General features: G+C 50.7%; 1 protein-coding gene across 1 annotated transcript in view; it reads right to left on the bottom strand.

Annotated features, from left to right (window-relative positions):
* Nucleotides 1-20417, bottom strand: part of XKR6 (XK related 6) — a 318835-nt gene that overhangs the window by 19597 nt on the left and 278821 nt on the right. The window contains exon 2 of the mRNA XM_032162476.2: nt 11611-11807. Within this exon, the coding sequence (XP_032018367.1) occupies nt 11611-11807 (197 nt within the window). The remainder of the gene's footprint in view (nt 1-11610; nt 11808-20417) is intronic.

The following is a 20417-nucleotide window of genomic DNA, read 5'->3' as shown; positions in this document are numbered from 1 at the left end:
AGTATGTGTATGTATATATACGTGTGTGTGCATATATATAGACAGAGAGAGAAAGAGGGTGAGCATATCTACATATATAGAGTATATATATAGAGAGAGTGTGTATGTATGTCATCTTTTCTGTGTATGTATGTGTGTGTGTGTATATATACATATAGTCTCTGTATTTATACTCAATATATATTTGAAATTACATTGTTCATATACTTGTTCATTGCCTGCCTCCACTAAAATGTAAGCCCCAAGACAGAGATCTGTCTGCCTTTTTCATCTCTGTACCCCCAGATCCTGGCCAGGGTCCCCAGCGTCCTCTGTGAGAAGATTACGCAGGTAGGGTTATTCTCAATTTATAAGGTGAAAATGAGGCTCACAGAGGTTAACCGTTGCCCTGCCCCTTAGCCAGGTACTCAGCCGTGAGTGCCCTGGGAGACACAGCCTGCCAGGTGAAAGCACTTCACTCAGCCAATGCCTTGATAAGGATGGAGGCCGCGTGCACCCCTCAGCCATCGCTATTGGGCGCTTCCTTTCTGCCAAGAGCAAATGTCATCACTTCTGCCTCCTAACACCCCTCTGCGATAGAAGAGATCACCAGTGTTTACCAACACGATCACTGAAGCCCGGGGATGGGGAGGGACCAGCCCGGGTGCACTCAGCCGTCGATGCAGAGCAGGTGTGCAAAGCCAGGCCCCTTTGGCCCCCACTAGGGGCTTCACGTGGTGTTCAAGGGAGGCACCTTTTCTCCCAGGTGACAGGAAAGTTGTGGAGGTTCCCGATAAGCAGAGAAGGACCCAAAGTCGTTGGTGACTGCTGGTGAGGGTGAGGGGTGAGGAAAAGGATGGGGTCCCAGCAACAACACGAGGCGGGAGGACCTGCGACGGCGGCCCCATGATTATGTTGCAGATAACAGGCTTCAGAAGCCAGCAGCACTCGCACCAGGGCCTGGCAGCCTGGGGTGCAAGAGGCCGGGAATGTAGTCAGGACTCTCCTTTGGTCAGGTCTGGGCCCAAATCTTGCCTCAGGGTGGCCCTTGGGCAAATTCCAGACCCCTGGAACTCCTCTTGGCCGCCTAACCAACCTAACACCTCAGACTGGTTCAGGATTGAATGGGTCTATGGGAGTAAGCTTTCCAGATGAAAAAGGTGAGGCTCAGAGAGTGCGCCCTACCAAGCCCACCGCCGTAATCACTGCCCGTAACCATGCTTCCCTGTCTTAGCAAGGCAGGGGGTGGGACAGCTCACTGGGAGTCACTCCGGTGTCCCTTTCGCAGCCTCTTCCTGAGTATATATAGTATATACTGGGGATGAGTAGTGCATCCCCCGAAGTGAGAGGGACATAAACATAAACTTCCTTGCTAGTTTTCTTCTTTCTCAACTTTACTTACAGGCTCCTTTTATATGAGAAGCCCTTCCAGAGGCCTGTGTTTGAGCTTCACATTCACCTCTTTTTCCAGCCAGAGCTCGGACTGACTACATCCAAACAACTCAGAAGGCGGATTCGCTTTTCTCTGCTCCCGTTAAGCAGAAATGTCTGTGCCTTTCTTTTTGGCTCCAACCCAGCAAGCACTTACTTCTTTTCTTCCCTGGTGAGGATGAAAAGCATCCCACAGGAAGTGTCAGCTCCACTGCTCTGTCTCCCTGGCCAAGTATCCCTTCTATGGGTAAAGCCTGCTTCTGTCCCCAGGTGGAGCGAGGGCCGAGGGGCCCAACTCTTAGCGGTTGGATCATTTGGGTCAGTTGATCAGTTGAATGGCCTCCTCTCTTTCCTCTCCCCACAGTGAAAGACATCCACGTCTCTCTTTAGGGGAGATTTCTTTTTTCTTATATCAAAATACTTTCTTCTCTCTTTCCAGTCCTGTTCATATGGGACATTAGCTGACACCCTCTCTAAATCAAGGACACAAAAGGTGATTACTTCAAACTTTGGGATCTTGGTTAAAATAGGGTGAAGCTGCCACCCAGAAAGGGGTAGTGATTTGGTTGTGTGAGGTGGAGGTATTGGATCTGAGCTCAGCACCAGAGCCATGAATTTTCCGTTCCATTTCCTTAGGAAGGAGAAGTAAAACTTGTTCCCAAAACAACCAATCCACTACGTCAAACGACGCTGTATAATGAATCACCTGGTCCAGAGTTGCAGGGAGTTCCCATGTCCTGGCCCCTTGCCAGTGCTCCACGCTGCCTGGTGGACCCCAAATTGAGCAGAGCCCCTCCTCCATGGCTCACGGTGCTGATCTTGGGGGTCGGGCGTCTCCAAGGAACACTCTGGGCTTTCAGCCCTTGCAGCCCATATATCTGCCAGCACACGAGCTCCCCTTAAGGTGCTCATGGCATTGCTGTGCCTTGGCCTAGAGCAGTTAAATAAAGGGAAAGAGGACAAACTCCCTGTTGACCCCCTTCTCCGGCTGGCTCGCATCTTCACCCACAGCTGAGATGGTGAGAGATGCAGCACAGACCTGCCTGCCGCCTCCCGCCAGGACGTGGGCTTGGCCTCTCCCACTTCCCCAGGGATAGCCTTTCCCTAGCTCTGTGTTTCTCTTCTCATTTTGAGGAGATGCCATTTGGAATCTGCTTGGCGTCTATAGCAAGTCCTGCTCTAGCTCCAGACAGCTTCTTGTTAAACAATACATTAAACCATTACCCTGTTAAACAGAGTTTGCAAGAATTTTAAACAGAGACTTGAATGCTCGCACTGCACCACTCTGGCTTGAACCCGCCTGTCATTCTGAGGCCCTGCACTGACGTCGCCCTACCAACCAATGGCGAGAGGGAGGGTTCTTAAAGCAGCAGCAAAAAAAAAAAAAAATAAACAGGAGAAAGGCAAATTCAGTGGGTTTCATGACAGTGAATGCAGATGAAGTAGCAACTTGGGACTTGGAAATGTTTGCACGTGAAATGCTGGAACAGAGAGACGTGAGCCCAGCCTTCCTCAGCCAGTGCAAGTGAGCGAGGTAGCTTCACGGCGGCGGCTCTGACACTGGCAAGTTCAGAAGCCTGAGTATTTCCTGCAGGTGGAACATTGATTCACTTATTCAATAACTTCCCTAATCACCTACTATGTGCCTAGCACGGTTCCAGGAGCTGGGGACAGATACAGCAATGAACAAAACAGAAGACCCTGCCCTCGTGGAGCTTCTGCTTCGTGTAGAGAGACGGGCAATAAACAAAGCAAACATTTTCTCTATTAGAAAACGGAGTGCACAGAGAGCAGGCAGGGAAGAGAGAAGGGAAGGGAGGCAGAGCCATGTGCAGTGAACAGCTATTATGCAGCTCACTATCGGTCTTCAGTAGGGAGACCACGAAGGCGCCACTGAGTTGAGGGTGGGGCCAAGATGTGCAGGAGGGGAGGTGGCCAGGCTGACAGACACCTGGAGGACAGTGTCCTGAGAAAGAGGAGTGGCCCAGACAAAGGCCTTGAGCAAAGGGAGAGCTCCCAGTGTCTGAGGGCAGCCAGCGGGGAGAGAGGAGGGGGACCTCTGTACTGGGCACCAGGGGCTCCCCAGGAGGCCAGCAGGGAGCCCTCTGCTTCCACAGCCTGGCCTGCCCCAGGGTCTTGCCCAGGGAGCTGCTCTTGTGTGGGATCTCCCCCACTTTCCCACACAGGGAATCTGGGTTAAGCAGCCCCCCTCACAAGTCAGCTGAGCTAGGCTGCTGCAAGGGAGACTGCTCCGATCTCTCCAATCTCATCTTCTCTGGGTCCCAGAAACATGTGAGGAGACAGAAGGGCCTCCTGAAGCCCATTTCAGCTCTGGCCTAAGGAAGAGGAGCACTGGGGGAGTCACAGTAAGTTGTAGGCAGCAGGCGTCCTTAATTATTAGACATTCACGTCAGAGGCCATCAAGAACCTTAGACCTCGTGAGAGCTTCCAGCTGCAGGAAAGACCACGGCTAAATGATCTCCAAAAGATCTTTCCCATTCTTTACGAATCTCAGCAAGGAAGTTAGCACTGAGAGACACAAAGCAAGATCCCTAATTGTATCTTAGAGCTCCAGGTTTGTTTAAAGGAAAACCAGTGTTTATATGCGGGGTTTATAATTTTCTCATGCTTCCCTGTCTTAGCAAAGATGCTTTTTTTTTTTTGGCACAAATTTGGTGCTGGTATTTGTGGTTATGGATGTCTAGGTGGGGAGCAGGGAACCCTCTGGGAGAGGCATGGCATTTGGACCACATCTTCTAGGTGCTGTGTGACCTGCTCAACTGCAGGCCCAGGCTGGCAAGGAGTATAGGAGGCTTTTCTAATTACCTTCTTTGCCGTGTGACTTGGGCAACTTCCTTCCCTCTCTGTGCTTCGGCTTCCCTGTGTTAAATGCGGAGGGGGGCTGCATGGCCTGATGGGCAGCGTCTCCCTGACCTCCACTCCCAGGAGCTCCTGCCAAGTGCTGCATGGTGGAGTGGGACCATGCGACTCTACGCAACATGTCCAGTCTGCTTTTGATAATCTCTGAGAGAATTCCTTGCTCTAGGAAGAAGTATCTTCCCAATGTGTGTCCCCTGAGCAGGAATGGTCTACATGGGACCAGCTGGCCACATTCTGGGGTCAGAGGTCACTCTAGGTTCCAGCCCCAGCACAAGTCTGATCCCACCTGGGGAGGCCCAGTCTTGCCCCCTGCTGAGTTAGAGTCTGAGGAGCCACACAATGGCTCAGAGGATATCTGAGGGCACCTGGGGTTTCCTCTGAGAGTTCCTGGGGTGCCCTGATTTTTCAGGGCCAGAGAGATCTAAGGAGACCAGAGAAACATGCACCATACTGGAAATCTAGGGCACTGGGTTTTCATCGTGAACCTCTCACTAACTGAGTCCGTTACCTTGGACTAGTCCCTTGATCTCTCTAGGCTTCAACTTCCTCATCTGTAAAAGGAAAGGGTTGAACTACACATTTTCTCAAATGCTTGTTTCTAGCACAAAGATTTTGTGCTTTTATGTGTGGGGAGACAGGTAGACAGGCAGCCTTAGAAGATGCTAGAATCTTGTTATCTATCAAGAATCTCGGGGTCTTCCAAGGTTTTGGGGCCAAAATGATAACAGTATCATCCCACATCCATCTCCTCCAGAGCCACCCTTCCGGTCCTAAAGTCTTTGTCTGGATAAGCTCTTTTGATCTTTGGGTCAGGATATGAATGATCTCCAAGGAAAGGCTAGGCAAAGGGCGGTGAGCGCATATGTGTCTTTCTCACTATCAGGGTCCTGGGGAGCTGGAGGGTCCTTGTCCCAGACCTATCCCCTTGCCTCCCGGCCACGCCACACTTAGCTCCATAGTAAGACAGTGAGGCTTCCCCCTGAGTACTTGGAAGAGGCTCACCTAAGAGGCTCTAGAAGACTCAGGACATTTGCAAAAACCCAAGTTCTGGGCAGAGACTTTGGGGGCAAGAGGCAGAAACATCGCCTTCTGACCATGTCAGTGTGATGGCATCTGGGGCATGCACATGTGTGCGGGAGCTGACAGTCCACATCCATGCTCAGCTAGGCCACGGCACATGCCACCCTCCGCTCCATCCCGGCAGCGGTGGCCAGTTCCTGCAGAATCCACACAAATCTATCTGTCTCCTCCAGACTCAGCCACAGCCATTCTTGCTTATGGGCACAGGCTTTAGAGGAGGACTCTCCAGGTAGAGATCCCAGCTCCACCACTTCCAAGCTTGAGGCGTTGTGCATGGCACCTATGTTTATGCAGAACCACCGGAGAATCCCCAAAGGAGGGAGGAGGACAGAGCCATCACTCTTCATCCATCCCCTAACCCCTGCTTCCCCATTGACCTTCCTCCCAACCTATCCAGTGAGAAACCACCACCTCTCTATTACCACCCCCAGTAGCCCTATTGCATCCTGTTGGCTCGTGCTCCAGAACAGACCTCAAATCTGTCCATTGCATCCTTCCCCAAACACTCTCCATCCCATAACCTCACACCTGGCCCACCACAGCCTCCAACAGGTGCTCCTAGCTCAGCCCTTGCTTCCCTCCCTGTGTAACAGAAAAGGGACCTTCTTCAAAAGCAAGCCTGGCCGTGTGCTTTTCCTCTGCAGCCCCTCCCACTGCCCTTGGAATAAATCCAAGCTCCTAGGGTCCCCTAGGCTCTTCCCAATTGGGGCCCTGCCCTTCTCTCCATCCTCTCTCACTCTAACTGCCAAGCTCCAGTCATGCTGGGTCCTTTCGCTTTTTGGAACAAGTCAGGGTTTCCTTCCCTCAGGGCCTTTGTGCAAGCTACTCCCATTGCCCAGAAGTCTGTCTCTTTTCTTCCCAAGTTGGTTCCTGCTCATCATTTGTACTCAGCTTAACTGGCAGCTCTCTGGAGGGGCTTTTCCTGACCCCCTGCCTAAAGGAGGCTTTCTCCAACCCCACCCAGTTGTCTGCTTCAATACACTTACCATCACATGTTGTCTAATTGTTTTTGTGCTGTGTCCCCAGACAGAATGGGAAATTCATGAGAGCATGGATTATGCCTGTTATGCTCCCCATTGTTCCTCCACACATAGCATGGCTCCTGGATAACACATCTTTGCTGAGTGGCAGAGTGTATCATGTACCCAGAATATGCCAGGCGATGCACTGTGGAGGTGGATGTGGAGCTCATTAGACCGTTGCAACAACCCAAAAAGTACTTGTTATTCCTAATTTACAGATGAGGAAACTTAGGAAAGTAACTTGCCCAGTGCCATAAGGTCAATACATGGCGGAGCTGGAATCTGCATGCAGCCCTGTCTGACTTTTCCTACTGCACTGGACTGCTTTTCCAACCCTGTCAGAACCCAGAACAAGAGCGGAGCCTTAGCAGACACAAGACTCACCACCGGCATAAATGTGACATGTCAGAATTATGTGCTCCCGTCATTTCTTTGTTCTTCTGTTTACTTAAACTTTCAAGACATCAGGCTTAAGGAAGACCCTGCAGAAATGTCCAAATGACTCCAGCATAATAATTGTATGATATATTACTATTATTTCCCTTGAGTCTGTATTTCTGGGGAAACTGGATATAAGGGTGTCTTGCAGGCTGAATATTGTTCTCTTAGCCCAGTGATTGGAAAGAAACAGAGGGTGGAGAGATGGCAAAGGAGGGAGAGACTGGCATTGGCAAATCCACGCAAAACTCAACCATTAAAGTGGTAGTCACAGTGATCTTTCCAACCATCTACTAGCCCTAATGGTATACAGTGGACAGGAGTCATTATAAAGCCCACCAAAGCAAGGTCTGTGAGCCACAGGTCTCACCAGTAAAGCCTGAAGGTGAATTCAGAAGGTACATCTACAATAAAAGCACCACTACCACCACCAAGAAAATAGCCAGACATCCTACAAGGCACTTCACATTTGTCAGGATGTTTCACGCTCATAACAACTCTCTATGATAGGTACTAGCATTATCCCCATTTTAGAAATGAGAAAAATGAGGAACAGACACGCTCAGTAACTTGACTAATGTCAAACAGCTGTCAAGCTGGGGTGGGAGTCACCCCAGCTTTCCACGCTGAGACCCTCCAGGCACCCATGTGACTGGGAGAGGCCATGCCACCAACAGGTCCGTTCCAAGTCCACAAATTTTCTCTCCCCTCTTCCAATTTGTGATGATTAAACTCATTTTCTTTAAAGCTTGTACATTTCCTGCAGCTTAAAAAGATTGGAATGGCATCTACTAGCATAACAAAATTGTCTGGTGATGAGAACACAACTCTAGAAGTTAAGTAAGAGAGAAATGCCAAGCCCTTTACAGGCAGTCTGTGCTCAGTGATGACTAGTGTCCTTCCTTCCCATAAACCCAGCTAATGCTATAGCCTCATCCTTGGCTTAGAGATCCACAACCCAATGACAAGGATGGCCACTGGCCTTTGTTTAGTCCAACAGGTCCCAAATATATTTAACCACAAAAGGTTGTATTGAGAAACACCCATTCCACATTCCAAACCAACCTGGGGAAATGCTCACTGGATCTCCCAGTTTCCAGCACAAAAACAGGGGATTGCAGGGAGGAGGAGCCAGGAGGGGCTTCCCTGGGGTGAAGGCCCAAGAGCAGAATGACACTGGGTCACTCTCGACTCCTTTTCCAAGGGGTCTGCTCTTGGCAGCATGTCCAAGTGGCCCCTGGCCTTGCACAGACTCTGGCCCCAGTGGGCTCCCACATTAGAGGACATTTAGGAAGCAACATCCATTGCCCCTTGGGAATCCCCACTGGCTTTCCTCTCCAGGGATTTGGTGCCCAGCCCTTTCTGTTTATAATCTGAGAAACTATTATAGAAAAGACAGGTATAACAAGGAGGCTGGGACACAGATGATCCAGAAGGCCAGAAAGGGGGAGAAATCTCCCTAGGACCTGGCCCATGCCAGCCCACAAACTCCTGAAGGATAGGTGTCTTTGCAAACCCATCCCCCGCAGGTCTGGCCCATGGTGGGTGGTATCACGAGGATGGAGAGGTGGCCGTCAGAGCCCTATAAAAGGATGACTCCACCTGGCCCTGGAAATGATAAAGACAGCCCCTTATGTGCCCGTGGAGTTTGAAAGCTTACAAAGTGCTCTCTTGTGCATTTTATCATTGCATCCCCACTGAAAATTAGGTATTATTCTTCTTTCTTCCAGTATACTAAAGAGAAAATGGGATTGTGAAAAGATGAAGGTCCAAAATCACAAGAGGGTATAAGTGGTGACCAGGTCCTTGGATTTCAAATACCCCATCAGGAGCCCACCTGTGCACCACGCTGCTACCTGCCCTATCTGTTTGGGGTGTCAAGATCTGGCCAAAGGTTGGAAGAGGAAAAGATGAGCGGAGGTATAACTTGGCAGCCCTGGTGGTACAGAGTAGGGAAGATTTGAAATTGAAACAGCAAAAGGCAGTTTAAATAAGTAGAGTCTGCTATGGTTTGAAGGTGTCCCCTCCAAAGCTCAGATGTTGCCAGTGTGATAGGATTAGGAGGTGGGACCTTTGAGAAGTGACCAGGCCATAAGGACTCCTCTCTTGTGAATGGGATTGAGGGCCTTATAAAAGAGGCTTCATACAGCATGCAGCTAGCTTGTCCTTCTGCCCTCTGCCATGTAAGAATACACTGTTCTTCCCTTCCAGGGGATGCAGCCCTCATTAGGCAGCTGACCTTGGACTTCCCAGCCTCCAGAACTGGGAGAAAATAAATCTCTGCTCTTTATAAATTATTCACTCTCAGGCATTTTGTTATAGCAGCACAAATGGGCTAAGCTGAAGTCTCAGACAGCAGCTGAGTTCGTTTTGAGAAATAGAAGGACTCAGAAGAGAGAGAAAGGTGTCCCTCTCCAGTGCCAGCAAATCTGCCCATGAGAGCACTGTTGCTCGGGGCTGCAGGGCAGCAGCCCTGGGATCTGAGGGCAGGTTGGATATGGAGGCCTCACCAGGGAACCAGACATTGCCCTGCCAGTCGGCAGCTCATCCTGGCACCAGGAGCTGCTACCCAGGGTCAGTGCTCACTTCCACAGAGCTCCTTTATGGTTAGGTTTGTAGAGCAAGAATGCGCATTTCACAGACATCCCTATGATGCTGGTCTTGCTCCAAAATCAATCATCATGTGAGTCTCTTGGCGCTGAGAACAAATGATGTTGTTCAAACTGCTGCATGTTGTCCATGATCACACCATGTGTTTTCGCAGAGATCCTGTGAGGCAGGGACTCCCATGGCCGCAGCTGTGGGCAGCCAATCACACCAGTTCATTGCCAAGCATACATGCTTGCCATGAGGACGCCTGGGTCCTCAGGCATCCTGAAGATGGAGCATCAGCAAGGTTTCCCTGTGTTCGCATGCTCTTCTCAGTGCCCATCAGAGAGCATGTGTGCATGTGGGTGTGTCCAAGATAAGAAGGGAGGGATCGGATGAGCGGTCAGCCCTGCCATCCTCCACGGGGCTTCTTGCTTAGCTTCCACATGTCCCAGCTGGAGCCGGACATCAAGTTGGCTCCTTCCAGCTCTCCTCTCCAGGCCACGGTTGCTGGTCCTGTAGGCACCAGCTGGGCTGTCACTCCAAGAAGCTGGAGCCCCTGGGCCACGTGGGGCCTCTTCCTGACAGTGAGGACTGCAGATGCCCAAGGGCAGATGTTTGCTGGTGTCACCCCACTGGCAGCACCTGCTGAAGATCCCCATACCCCTCCTGCTTCTGTGGGTGCCCAGAAGACAGAGGATGTGGCTGCCTTGAGCATGCAGCTCATGCTTCCTGAAGCCTTGTCAAAGGGCGGAACTGGCCCATCAGCTCAGTGTGGGTCTCAGGCCTGCCTTTCCCGTGTCCAGTCCAAGGGTCACATGCCCCCTTTTCCTTGCTTCTGTGATGGACCAGCAGGACTGCAGCCAGCACTTTGTGGGATGGACAGATACCCTGGGGCCCCTTTTTCCACCAGGCAGCCTCCACTGAGGGCTGTTCTGGTTCAGTAGATGGGACATGAGGCTTCACCTGAGCTGAGTTTGTATAGGACAGGTGAGCCTGTCAGCAGCACAGCTGGGTTCATAACCAGGTCCCCAGGCTTTGAATGCCACCAGCAAGCTACCAGTCTGAACAGCTCAGTCTTCCACTGGGTTTTGAAGATTAAATCCCCTTTTTGCGTAAGTACCTAACGGGATTGGAGCCTACAGAGGGCCAGCTTGGAAAAAGTAAGGAGACACATCTGTTCAGAGAAAGGCCTGGGGCAGTGTGGCTGTTCTTGCCAGACCACATTGGTGAGGAGGTCTGTGTGGGTGTCCGTGAATGTGGTGACACGGAGGGCCTGCTGGGGCACCAAGAGGACCTGCGGGGTCTGGAGGTGAGAATCCAAGAGACCAGGAGGTCCTGCTGGCCAGGGAGAGCTGGGGTACGGACAGCAGACCCCTGCCCATGGCTCCCTGGCTACCCCGATTACACACGCTCACTGAGCACTCTGCAGTCAGGAACTTCTGGGCTGAGTCTCTTCAGCAACTTCTTGCCTTGAATACTCCTAGTGATGATAAACTCAATACCTCCCAAGACAGTTCATGCATGGCTCCACGGACTGTCTCTGACTTGTTGAATGGATAAGCGTCTCCCTGCAACTTCTACACTTTGGGATGATACTTCTTGCCCATGACATCCCTTCAAACGTCACCCCATGTGTTGCCGCTTCCAGCTCCTCCTCCTCCTGGTCCCTCTCCCCTGCTGGAACTTGAACAGAACTACTTAAGCTGCTTTACAAATTGGGCTTACACATGAGCTTGGTTTCAAGCAAGAGCACCACAGTTTAAAGGGTCTGAAACCATTAGTGGTGCCCAACATGACGGCCCCTCGGGGTCCCGCGCTATCTCTGGTCTGCGGCTCCCCCTCCCATAGATGTACAAATGCCTGGCTCAGGTCAGCACCCAAGGACAGGGGCCACTGCCCCTGATGGGGAGACCCAGAGCCCTCTACCCGGTTGGCTCTGCTCTGCTCACATGAACGAAGGGGCCTGGAGGTGCCAAACCAGCGCATATACATTCAGGACATGCCTGTGCTGCTCTTGAGTGTGGTGTGGGCCCCGTCAGTGCTGCACTGGGGGCCGGGCGTCCTGGGGACTCAGGGCAGGATGGGCAATGCCCACAGAGCGCGCCAGGCACGAAGTGTGTGGGAGGCGGCCGTGGTCCCCAGGCAGAGGGCAGGCCGGGGTGGCGGGGCGCGGCCGGCGGGCACTCACAGGGCAGGGTCTCGGCGCGGTTCTTCTGGATCATGATGCAGAGCTGTAGCACCAGTTGGGGCGCGCTCTCCAGGAAGGTCTCCAGGAGGCGCAGCATGTTGACGTCTGCATATTCGTACATCATAGCCCAGTAGAAGCGTCGCTGGTGTTCCTTCCGCCGCTGGCTCTGAATCCCCAGGTACATGGTGCGGATATACCTGCCCAGAGAGATGGGGAGAACACAGAGAGCATGGGTGGGTGCGGGGGTTCCAGAGGACCCTTGGCATCCCCCTAAAACCAAGAGACTCAGCATCCCCCCCACAGCCTGTGCTCTGAAGTTCCCAGAGGCTTGGACGGGGCTCTGGGGGGCTCCCGGCAAAAGGACATGATGCTGAGGCCTGGGGGAGGGGCAGGGCAGGGCAGGAAAGGATTTGACCCCTCGTGGTGCCCTAGGCAGGTCCTCCTCCTCCTGGTCTCCCATTTGCTCATCTGGAAGATAAGACTGTGGGGCCAGCTGCCCTCCCAGGGCCTGCAGGTAGGCATCTCAGGTGAGCTCCGGGACATGGGTGGGCTTTCAGGTTCAGGCCCCCGGGGCGAAACAATCCAGCAAGGGTATTACCTCTGTTGTTCCGGAGGAGGAAAGGAAGGGAAGCGGGTGAACATTTGTGAAGCTCCTACTATGTGCCATTCGCCGGCTGGCCATGCCCAGGTGGTAAGTAGGAGGGTATGGTTCTCTCATGTTACAGACAGGAAAGAGCACGGGCTCAGAAAGGTCACCCCCACTGCACAGGCTCCTGTCGCTGGATAGTGGAACAACTAGGGATCACAGCCAGGCCACTGGACACCCTCCCTGGACATCAGGGGAACCCAGGGCCTGCCATGGAGTCTCCATCCCAGCAGGGCCCAGGACACAGGTGCAGATCTGCTGCCCGCCCGCTCAGGACCATTCCCAGGCTCTGTGTGGGAGGGCTGAGGGGCCGAGGCAGTAGGTAGGGGGAAGAGCAAGGCTCACAGGTCAAGCAGGCCCGACTCATCACTTGCTAAGTGGGGGATCTTGAACTAGTTATTCCAGCTCTGTGTCCTTGTCGCTCATCTTTCATATGGGGACAGAATGAGAGCATCGCAGGGTGCATGGGAAGATTAGTGAGATGATATGCACAGTGGGCATCCCCCCAGGTGGTATAATAACCCCAGCCTCCTTTTCACCAGAACTCTCTGGAACTGTGTCTCCAAGGCAAGAGAAGGACTCAAGGCACCATCCAAACTCAGCCAACAGGCTCCAAGTCTGGGCCAGGGTAGAGGGTGTGGACAGGGCTCACCTAGAAGCAGGGGCCACAGTGCACAGCTCTGTGGGCCCAGTCAGGATCAAAAACAGGAACTGTAAACGGGCTGCCAGCGGCAGTGGGAGAGAACCACACGCCTGTCCTTGACTGTCCTCTGGGATGGACGTTCTAGGACCCACTACTAAGCCCTTTGAAATGCCGAGCCTGACTCGTAAAGATGCAGTGCACGGCTGACGCCCTATCCACGCCCAGCGGGCCCCGGGTATTACCAAGAACACACTCAGGGCTGCTGGATGGTCTGTTCTCTCACTGCCACACCGCCAGCCGGCTCCAGCCACTGCCCCTCTTGCCTGGAGGGATGCCAGAGTCTCCTCAATGGTCCTCCACTGTCTACTCTTACCCCAGAACAATCCATTCTTCACGCCGCTACTAAGCCACAAGGGTGACTTCAAACACACATGCCAGGCGCAGTAAGCCCCGCTCACCACCTGATGAGGAGTGCCCGGCTTCTCTCTAGATTCCTAAGGGCCTTTGGGGGCCTGGATCCTGAAGGGACCCAGCCAGGGAAGCTGCAATGGACACCTCATTTCTCTCCAGACCTACCCCGTGTGGTGAGCAGAGATGCAATCTTACTGAGAACCAGAGTGAGGCTGGCATTGCAATGACGGCTCCATCAGGGAGAGACATGGGAGGAAGGTTGGGGCACCAGGGCCCCCGGGCCAGGTCCTTCCAGGTATATAATCTCTTGGGGTCCCTGGCCCACCTTGTGAGTCAGGTCTGGTTATCACCATTCAACACATGGGGAAACTGAGGCTCTAGCATGAAATAAACCACCAAATTCTGGTTCTGTTCCAGGTTCTGCCACCTGCTGACTGTGGCATTTCCACAAGGCGTTGCCTTGCTCTGGGCCCCTGCCTGTGAGTTCCCAAAATCAAGGAACCAGGGAAGAGGCTCAGAAAGAGGAAGGGGGAAGTTGCACCTAGTCTCAGAGCTCACAGTCACTACGAGAGGGGGAGGGAGAGACCCAGAGAGATAGAGGCAGAGACATAGAGATAGACAGTGAGACAGACACACACAGAGAGACAGAGAGAGAAGTAGGAGGGAGCTGAAGGTGAAAGCAAAGGTGAGGGGAGGAGGATCAAATTTGGGGGTCTGAAGGAGAGGACTGCCTGGAAGAGGCGATGGCAGTAAGAACTGTGTGTAGGGAGGTTCCCGGAAGCACATGTCATCATCGGTAGTTTGGGAGGGGCTGAGGGTGAGCCCCTGATGGAGGGTGATAGAAGGGCCAGGCTGATCAACCGTGATGGCAGTGCGGGGAGGCAGGGCAGCAGGGGATACGAACGCTCCAGCTGAAGCACCGAGGCAGGGCTGCATGCCTGGAGCTTTGACACCCATGTCTAGGAGAGCCGTGTGCTGAGTGGAGCCTCAGTGAAGTGGGTCTCCCATATCAGAGCTGCTCCCTGTGACCCAAACCCGGCTCTCTCAACAGGTGGCAACTGCAGCACACAAGCCATGAGCCATAGATCACTCCAGGCCCCAGACCACAAACCTAATGGTCTCAGGGGTACTCAGACTATGGACTATGCTTCATCTAGCCTCACAGGTGGCCCAGCAGCTGGAGGAATGGTTATATGGCAGCACTAACCCTATCCATCTGGGTCCCAGGTCAGTGATGACAGCGCTCAGGTTCACCCAGGTTTGCCCTACCAGGGAAAGGGAGCACCAGTTCTACCCCTCCACGCCACATTCTCCCCAAGCCACAGGCCCCTCTGCCCACCAAGGCCAGGGCAAAGGAAAACAACGAGCCCAGAATACGCCAATTCAACTGGGATGCCTGCCAGGAGGAGCCAATCTTGATGCTTCTCCCTGAGCCAATTAGCAAGCAGACGCTGGGGCCTAGAGGGCACCAGGGTCCAGGCAAAACCATTTGGACAGCATGGTGCCTCCTGGGTCACCCGCACAGGCACCTCCGGGACTGCAGTAGGGACTGATCACAGCCCCGCCCAGGAGTTCCTGATAGCCAGGCCTCAACGCAAATGCTCATCCTTTGCAGCTGCTCCCGGCTCAGCCCCTCCTCTGCTACTCTTAAGTCCTTGGGTCCCCAGTAGACAACATAGTCGGGTACTGGTGTGCAATATAATTAGGTCTGAACACTGGTCTAGTCCAACCCCCACTTTATAGTGGAGGGCCCCGGTGCCAGAACGCAAGCCACTGCCACCTCAGTCACTCAGTGCTGTGGGGCCTGGACGGGACCAGAACCCAGGCCTGACCCCATGACCTTGCTTGTCCCCCACAACACGTGCAAAGCCCCTGCCTCTCGTGCAGGAGGATCCTGGCAGCTCCTGCGATCACGTGGCTGCTGCTGTCCTGGAGGCTGTAGGATTCCTCCTCCTCCTAGCTTTACCTGGTGTCTGTCTCCCTCAAGATCTAAGGAGCTGTCAAGAAACAACGAGGCAGATGGGTGGGGTGGGAGGAAGGTATAAGCCATGTCCCCTCAAACCCCTGGGCCAGCGGTGCTCTCCCTCGGGATCTCAGTTTCCTGTGTGTAAAATCCAGAGCTCCTAGGTGACCTCTGAGGCTGAGCTGCCAGCCGCCTCCTGCAGGGCCTCCCATCCCCTCTGCGGAAGCCGCCTCGGCCCGCGGCCACACGGTGGCGCCAGACCCTAAGCGTCGCGGAAAGGCGGCTCCCCGCAAGTGCTCTCATGCCACAGGCCCGCGCCCTCTTCTCCCACGGCGCGGGGTGCAAGCCCAGAGGTGCGCTCTGAGGGGGGATGCAAGGCAGGAGACTCAGGATTGGCTGCCATTCCTCCAAGCCCCCTCCTTCTCCACCTTCCTTGCGGGTTCCAGAAAGCTTACCGCACCCTTCTCCAGGAAGGTAGCTTGAGAGAGAAGACACCAACTTTTCTCCCGGATTTGCTCCCAAAGTCGGTATCACCTCCTGTCACGCCGTATCTCCCCTAGGACCCTCGGATCATGAAATACACGGGGGTGAAGGCAGCAACGCCACGTATCCTCGTGGAGAACGGGCTCAAGAAAGCTGGGCCTGGTCTATGGTCTGCAGGAACGGCCGACCTTGAGCAAGTCACCTCCCATGGCTGGGCCCCGCTATTCCCATCACAGGAGGGATCTCCAAGCCTCTGCCAACATCTTATGACTCTGTCTTTAAGTGAGTGACCTCACAGAGCACAAAGGATGGCCTAGCATCTTTACAAACAATAATGCCTCATGTTTGTGTGACATTCACTTGTGCCAAGGCTCTATTATGGGCATTTGGCACATATTACCTCATTTAATCCTCACAACACCCCTATGAGGTAGCTGCAATATCACCTACCAATTATTCATTTTACAGGTGCAATATTACCTACCAATATTCATTTTACAGACAGCCAACTGAAGCACTGAGGTTAAAACATTCGCCTTGCTCTTCCCAGCTAAGTAAGTAGCTGAGCAGGGCTTCAAGCCCAGGCAGTCTGGCTTCGGGGCCAGTGCTGTTGACTCCTCCTGCCCACGCACCTCCCAGAGGTAGACCATGTGTCTCCTTACTTCTGAACTCAGTCCAACTTGCCTGACAGTGGGGAAGAATGGAGTTTGCCCAAAACACCTGGGCTCCCTTCCAGCTCGGCCACCTGGCTGTGTTACCGTGAGGGACATCTCCTAACTTCTCTGAGCCTTAGTTTCCTCATGTATAAAATGCCTAGTCCAGAGTAGAACCCCAGGACATGTTGGATGAATTAATGCATACCATAGTGCCCCCTCAGAGGGTCACAGGGGCCTTAAATAAGACCATGCCTGTAAGCACAGACAGGAGGTTAGAAGTCGCCATGCAGATGGCAGCCATTACTGCTCCCTGAGGTGCCCTGTTCCTGTGTTCCCTCCAGACCACTCTGCTTATATCCTTCTGGTTCTATCTCCTTCCCTTACTTTGTAAGCCATGGAATTGTTTAAAGCTCCTGTTCCCTCCAGCAGAATTATCTAGTCCCCTGAGCACAGCTTTTTGAGGGAGACACAATTGTCATCTTCTTTTTCCTGCTAGCTCCTCTGAGGCTCAGAGAGACTAAGGGAATTCCCTGAAGCTACACCGTCAGTCATGGTTCAGGAAAATCAGAGAAGGTCTTGCCCAAACTATATTGCCCCTCTGAGGTTGGCTATGGCTCTGCCCAAGACTGGCTGGGTTGAAAATAAGTGATTTCTACAAGGGGCAGGTGGCTGAACAGATTCACCTATCTGGGCCCACAGTCTCCAGGTGCTTCTTATGACACTCTGAGAAACAGCATTGAAATCTCTGATTGTGGATAACAACCCACCTTCAAAGCCCCAAACAGGGGTGAGCTCAAGTTTTGTGGGGTCTGAGGCTTCGAGAACCCTTCTTTAAGGAAAACAATAAATTCTACCAAAAACTTAAAGTAGAAATTGCACCAACTGTACATACTCTTTTCCAGAAAATAAAAAAGGAAGAAACACTTCTCTATTCATTTTATGAGGCTGGCATTACTCATACAAAAGCCAGTCAAACACAGCATGAGAAAATAAAACTAAAGACAACATCTCCCACAAACATAGATGCAAAAATCCTCAACAAATTATTAGCAAATTAAATCCAGTAATATATGGTAAGAACAATGTACCAGAGCCAACTGGGGTTTATCTTGGGAATGAAAGTCTGGTCCAATACTCAAAAATCAGTCAATGTAATCTATGACATCAGTGACCACACATTGCAACAATTGATGCAGAAATAAAAGGTAACACAATTCAACATCCATTAATATTCTCAGCAAACTAGAAATAGAAGGGAACTTCCTTAACCTTTTGTAGATAAAGGGCATTTATGGAAACTCCCAGTTATCTTCCTTAATGATAAAAGACTGAATGCTTTTGTCTTAAGACCAAGAACAGGGTTATGATGTATACACACACCACTCCTATTCAGCATCATACTAGAAGTCCTGTTCAGTGCAATAAGCCAAGAAAAAGAAATAAATACAGAACATATATACAGATTGCAAAGGAAGAGGTAAAACTGTCCCTATTTGTAAATGACATGATTGTCTACATTGAAAATCCTAAGCAATCTATTAAAAAGCTCATATAAATAATTCGTTAATTTAGCAAGGTCTCACAACACAGAGTCAGTCTATAAAAGTCAACTGCATTTCTATAAATGATTAATGAATAATTGAAAATTTAAAAATTAAAAATATATACCACTTAAATTAGCCCCAAAAATGAAATTCTTAGAGACAAATCTAATAAAACATGCAGGATTTGTATGCCACAGCTGCAAGATGCTAATAAAAGAAATCAAAGAAAACCTAAATGATAGACAAACATACCATAGTCATGGATTGGAAGATGCACTATAGTAAGATGTCAATTGCCCTCAAATTAATCTTTAGATGTAACACAATTCCAATAAAAACCCAAGTGGGATTTTTTTTTAAATACAGACAAGCCAATTCTAAAATGTATATGAAACTACAATAGCCAAAACAATTCTAAAAGAGAATAAATTTGAAGAACTCACACTACCTGATTTTAGGATTTACTATAAAGCTACACTACAGTGTGGCATTGGCCAAGAGAGAAATTTAGATCAGCAGAACAGAAGAGAGTCCAGAAGAAGACCCACATAATTATGGCCAATTGGTTTTTTACAAAGGTGTAAAGACAATTCAATGTTGACAGTCTTTTCAACAAATGACGTAGTAATAATAAGTCATTCATATGCAACAACTAAATTAAAATGTGTCACAGGTTAAAGTGTAAAACCATAAAACTTTAAGAAGAAACCATAGGAGTGGTTTCTGTACCTTGTTTCAGGCAGAGTTCTTAAATATGACAGCAAAGCCATGATCCATAAAACAAACAAAAAAAGATAAACCTTATCAAAATTAAAAGCTTTTGCTCTGTGAATGACATTGTTAAGAGAACAAAAAGACAAGCTACAGATTGGGAGAAAATGTTTGCAAATCGCATATCAGACAAAGAACTTGTAGCTAGAATAAACAAAGAACGCTTAAAGCTCACTAGTAAGAAAACAAACAATCCAATTTTTAAAATGGGCACAAGATTTGAACAGGCATTTTACCAAAGAGGATACACAATAGCATATAAACATGGGGAGAAGGGAGCTCAACATTACAAGTAAAGAGGGAAACATATATTAAAATCACAGTGAAAAAAACCCCACAATGAGATAGTACTTCATATGTGTTAAAATGGCTAAATAAAAACCCTGACACTATCAAGTGCTGACAAGAATACACAGCAACTAGAATGCTCATATATTGCAGTGGGAATGCAAATGCTACTGACACTCTGGAAAACAGTGGACAGTCCCTCATAAAGTTAAACATACTCTCCCCATATGACCCATAGTTCCCTTTCTAGGTATTCTAGAAATGAAGACTTATGTCCACACAAAAATGTGTACACAAATGTTTTAGCAATTCTTTTCATACTTGCCAACTATCCTTTGGCAGGTGAATATATAAACAATTATGGTAATCCATAATGTGGAATACTACTCAGGAATAAAATGGAACAAGCCACTGACACACACAACAACATGGATGAATCTCCAAGGCATTATCCTAAATGAGTGAAGTCTGTCTTGACAGTTATACACAGTGTGATTCCACTTACATGACATTCTGCAAAGGCACAGGGAAGGAGAACAGACTGGTAGTTCCCAGGGGTTGAAATTAAGGGATGATTAGCTTAAAAGTGGGCACATGGGAGAGTGTTCGGGGTGATGGAACTATCCTGTGAGCTGATTATGGTGGTGACTATGTGAATCTGCATATGCATTGAAACTCAAAGACCTCTACAAACACACATACGAGTCAATTGTACTCTATGTAAATGGTAATTTACAAAATTGTCCAAAAAAGAATCTTAAATTTTTAAAAAATGTAAAGGAAAAGAATACAAAATTACATATTCAAAATTGAGTACAGGGTCCCATTAGAGGCTCATAAAAGTGAGGGGCCCTAAAGTTTAAGCTTCAGTGGGGCCACAAGAAATCCATCTGTCCCTGAACACTATCTGCAAGGACCTTTCCCTGCTTCTCCCAGGACCTGCTTCTGCAGCCTTCTAGAAGGAATGATCTCACAAACTCTGGATGGAAAGGCCCAAAGGAAACTTCACTCCCAGCACAAGCAAGTATGAGGGCTTCAGAACTTCCTCTCCCCAGTAAACAGCCGACCGGCCCAACCAGGCAAGAAGGAGGGAAGGAAGGGCAGGAAGAGCCCTGGCAGAGAAGAATCCAGGCCCGCCCACCACACCTCCTGCTTCTCTCCCTCCTGACAAATGTCTCTTTGGGCCTGGCCCCAAGGACCAGTGACTGAGAGGAACACTCTACTGATGACTTCCCAAGGCTACCCTGACCTGATTGAGGAACAAATGGGTGGGGATCACCAGGATTTAAGGGACAACTGCTCCCACAGTCCTATCCTAGAGACCCAGGCCCCTGGGGACAAGCCAGCTCCTGAGAGGGGTGACCCTGCACCTGCCTTAGCAACCTCTAGCTCTCACCCCTCA

Source organism: Hylobates moloch, unplaced genomic scaffold, assembly GCF_009828535.3.
Source record: "Hylobates moloch isolate HMO894 unplaced genomic scaffold, HMol_V3 SCAFFOLD_8, whole genome shotgun sequence".
In the NCBI taxonomy this organism is placed as follows: Eukaryota; Metazoa; Chordata; class Mammalia; order Primates; family Hylobatidae; genus Hylobates; species Hylobates moloch.
Note: the sequence above shows the minus strand (reverse complement) of the source record. Positions and strands in the feature narration are given on the sequence as shown.